This window comes from Ictidomys tridecemlineatus, chromosome 4 (genome assembly GCF_052094955.1).
Source record: "Ictidomys tridecemlineatus isolate mIctTri1 chromosome 4, mIctTri1.hap1, whole genome shotgun sequence".
Classification (NCBI taxonomy): Eukaryota; Metazoa; Chordata; class Mammalia; order Rodentia; family Sciuridae; genus Ictidomys; species Ictidomys tridecemlineatus.
This window is the reverse complement of record NC_135480.1, coordinates 1,282,026-1,286,236: the sequence shown is the minus strand read 5'-3', so window position 1 is coordinate 1,286,236 and position 4,211 is coordinate 1,282,026. Positions and strand designations below refer to the sequence as shown.

The 4,211-nt window shown below is 45.0% G+C and overlaps 1 protein-coding gene across 1 annotated transcript; it reads left to right on the top strand.

Annotated features, from left to right (window-relative positions):
* Positions 1–2,765: 2,765 nt before the first annotated feature.
* LOC144377463 (uncharacterized) lies at positions 2,766–3,692 on the top strand. Its single transcript, XM_078048868.1, has one exon. The coding sequence runs from the start codon at positions 2,766–2,768 to the stop codon at positions 3,690–3,692; it is 927 nt and encodes a 308-aa protein (XP_077904994.1).
* Positions 3,693–4,211: the final 519 nt, after the last annotated feature.

Sequence of the window (4,211 nt, the reverse complement as noted above, 5' to 3'; positions counted from 1 at the left end):
AAAGTTATTAGGAGACATAAATTGGATAAGGCCTTATCTAGGTATTCCAACAGGAGAATTGGGACCTTTATTTGATATCCTAAAAGGTCCATCAGATCCAAATTCACCCCGAATGTTAACACCTGAAGCAAGAAAGGCATTAAAAATCATTGAAACATATATGGAAAATATGCATTTAGATAGAATTGATATAAGTTTGCCTTTATTATTTATTGTACTACCAACAAAAAAATATTCCTACAGGAGTATATTGGCAAGAAGGTCCATTATTATGGATACATTTATCTTATTCTCCTAACACTATTCTTACTAGGTATCCTGAGGCTGTAGGACAATTAATACTCAAAGGAATAAAAACAACAAAGGGAGTATTTGGAATTTCTCCCAATAAAATTATTACTCCATATACTATGAATCAAATTGATGAATTAGCTAATGAGTTAAATACTTGGGCAATAATCATGTGCAAATCTAATGTTTCATTTGATAACCACTTACCATCTAATCCTTTATTGTCTTTTTGGTCATTGCATCCTGTAATTTTTCCCAAAATGACAAGAAAAACACCTATCATGAATGCTCCAAATATATTCACTAATGGGTCAAATAATGGTACAGCAACAATAGTTAACCTGATCAAACTTTTACATTTTTAGTACCCAAACAATCAGCTCAAAAGGTAGAGCTTAATGCAGTTCTACAAGCTTTTGTGATGTTCAAAGATTCTGTATTTAATTTATTTTCTGATAGTCAGTATGTAGTTAATGCTATAATATCCCTTGAAGATGCTGGTAGGATTTCCCCTTCCTCTACTGTTTTCTCTTTGTTTTCCACTATACAAAGTTTAATCTGGGACAGAAAAGATCCATTCTTTATAGGACATATCAGGGCACATACAGGATTGCCTGGAGCCCTTAGTTTGGGCAATGATTTAGCACATAAAACTACACATGACATACATATTTTCTCTAAACTAGAAGAAGCTATAAATTTTCATAAAAGGTTCCATGTCAATGCTAATACTTTACAAAAGCATTTTTAAATAACTAAGGAACAAGCTAGACAAATAATAAAACAATGTCAAAATTGTGTGACCTTTTTACCACAAGTTAATCTTGGAGTCAATCCTAGAGGATTGATACCTAACCATATTTGGCAGATAGATGTCACACACTTGCCAGAATTTGGGAAATTGAAATATTTGCATGTTACAGTTGATACTTCTTCTGGATTTTTGATGGGTTCCCTTCATGCCGGAGAAAAAACTAAAGATGTTATAGCTCTTTGCTTACAAAATTTTGCCACTGTGGGCGTTCCAAAACAGTTAAAAACAGATAATGCCCCCTGGTTATACTTCTACCTCTTTTAAACAATTTTGCTCATCATTTGGCATTACTCATATAACAGGAATCCCATACAATCCACAGGGACAAGGCATAGTTGAAAGAGCTCATCAAACTATTAAAATGTACTTATTAAAGCAAAAAGAAGGTATTGGGAAGGGGTATATATTCCCCAAAGATAAACTTAAAATAACTCTTTTTACTCTAAACTTTTTAAATTTGGATTCATCAGGATTTAGTGCTGCAGAAAGGCATATGTGTCCAAAAAATGTACATAAGCCCAAGGTACTTTGGAAAGATGTTCTAACAGGACAATGGAAAGGTCCTGACCCAGTAATTGTCTGGAGTCGGGGGTCTGTTTGTGTGTTTCCACAGGAAGAACAGCAGCCGATTTGGATTCCGGAGAGATTAACTAAAGCGATTTCTACAGACCAAAAAGAAAATGATTTGGCTCAAATCCATAACAGCTGATATCCAAAACTCCAATTTGGCTATCCTTACATCTGCGACAGAACCAGGATGCTTTTTTCAATATCTATTTTATTATTGCCCTTTCCCATATCATGAAGTTCTATTTTGTTTTTTGAGCTCATACAGACCTAGGTTAATGTTTTGCTGATCAGTTTTATTTTATTTTTTTTTACTATAGAGTTTTTAAACATTACAATGGAGATTTCACCTGTAAAAAGTTATAAGGCGTTTACTATTATGTTATGTGTTGTATGTATTATATTATGTGTGCACACTTGTGTTTTGTGTTATATGTTTGAATGTACGTATGTCCATATATCATATATGATGAGCGCTCATGAAAAAATGGAACCAAATATTTTTTTTCACGTGATTTAAATGGTTTAATTTAAATTGGGTAAATAACTGTTAAGAACTGTTTTAATATGTAAACATAAAAGGAGGTTACATGAGATAAGGTCCCCAATCATATCTGCAGGGATTCTCCCAATAAGAGCATTCCCCGGTCACATGGACTAGGGCATCTTATCCTCGGTAAGGGCAGGATCATCCTAATGTAGCACGTGAACCCCAAATAGAAAAGAGTGGAAGTCCAGACACATGTGCGGGACACTGGACATGCTGCCACCACCCACGGGCCACGGCAGGCAGCACGGGAGGCAGGTGGCCAGCACCCAGGAAGCCCAGTTAGTCAGCCTGAAATGGCATGGACAAGGAAAAGGCCAAATTTAGAAACCTACGGACATGGCTAGTACATGCAGTCAATGGGAAAGCAGGAAAAGAATACAGCAGGAGAGAACGCGCCCTGAGGAAATACCTTGCACACAGGAGGAAGTGACCAGGTGCCTGACCACCAGCAGGTACATAAAGCCCTGGCTCCGGAGACCCCACACCTCACTCCTCCCTCTCCATCCTAACCTCTCACCTCCTCCACCCTCCACCTCCAGAACCATGACCTGCTGTGGCTGCTCAGGGGGCTGTGGCTCCAGCTGTGAGGGCTGTGGCTCCAGCTGCTGCAAGCCCCTGTGCTGCTGCAAGCCCGTGTGCTGCTGTGTGCCAGCCTGTTCCTGCTCCAGCTGTGGCTCCTGTGGGGGCTGCAAGGGGGGCTGTAGCTCCTGTGGAGGCTGCAAGTCCAGCTGCCATCAGTCCAGCTGCTGCAAGCCCTGCTGCTGCCAGGACAGCTGCTGCAAGTCCAGCTGCTGCAAGCCCTGCTGCTGCCAGGACAGTTGCTGCAAGTCCAGCTGCTGCAAGCCCTGCTGCTGCAAGGACAGCTGCTGCAAGTCCAGCTGCTGCAAGCCCTGCTGCTGCCAGGACAGTTGCTGCAAGTCCAGCTGCTGCAAGCCCTGCTGCTGCCAGGATAGCTGCTGCAAGTCCAGCTGCTGCAAGCCCTGCTGCTGCCAGGACAGTTGCTGCAAGTCCAGCTGCTGCAGGCCCTGCTGCTGCCAGGACAGTTGCTGCAAGTCCAGCTGCTGCAAGCCCTGCTGCTGCCAGGACAGCTGCTGCAAGCCCTGCTGCTGCAAGTCCAGCTGCTGCAAGCCCTGCTGCTGCAAGGACAGTTGCTGCAAGTCGAGCTGCTGCAAGCCCTGCTGCTGCCAGGAGAGCTGCTGCAAGCCCTGCTGCTGCAAGTCCAGCTGCTGCAAGCCCTGCTGCTGCCAGGAAAGCTGCTGCAAGTCCAGCTGCTGCAAGCCCTGCTGCTGCCAGGACAGCTGCTGCCAGTCCAGCTGCTGCAAGCCCTGTTGCTGCCAGGACAGCTGCTGCAAGTCCAGCTGCTGCAAGCCCTGCTGCTGCCAGTCCAGCTGCTGCAAGCCCTGCTGCTGCCAGGACAGCTGCTGCAAGCCCTGCTGCTGTGCCCCTATTTGCTGTCAGTGCAAGATCTGAGGTTCTGGCTGCAAGTGGCAAGGGGTTGAATGTGACGAGCACCTCACACCAAAGCCATTCCTCACCATTCTGAGCCCCTCCTTTCAGAAGATGCAGTTCCAGTGATGTGGTTTCCAGATTCTGTAGGAGCAGGAGCTCTTTGTGCTGGCTCCTGCTACCCTGGAATCTCCAAGCTCACTCACTTCAGGTGCAAATCATGTCCCTCCAGTGCTCCCTCAGCCAACACAGTCCCAGAGCCCATCACTGCTTTTCACCAGCAGAACTTGGATGAGCCAAGTTTCTGAGTCAACCTGGGTCACTTTCTGAGTCCACTGCCTGTGCACATCCCACGATCGGCACATCACCAGCCCTCACACACGGCCCCTGCTACCAGCCCTGGAACCTGCCTGCACAGCAGCCACCTGCCAAGGGGTGCACTGCAGCTGCAACCACTCTAAGGAAACTTACTGCTAAAGAATTCATGAATCAATACAGGGGCTGGGATGGTGGCTCAGCGGTAGGGCGGGACCTGGGTTCCAT

What these genes read in the sequence shown, in the direction of transcription:
- LOC144377463 (XM_078048868.1), top strand. Translation starts at nt 2,766, where the DNA reads ATGACCTGCTGTGGCTGCTCAGGGGGCTGTGGCTCCAGCTGTGAGGGC.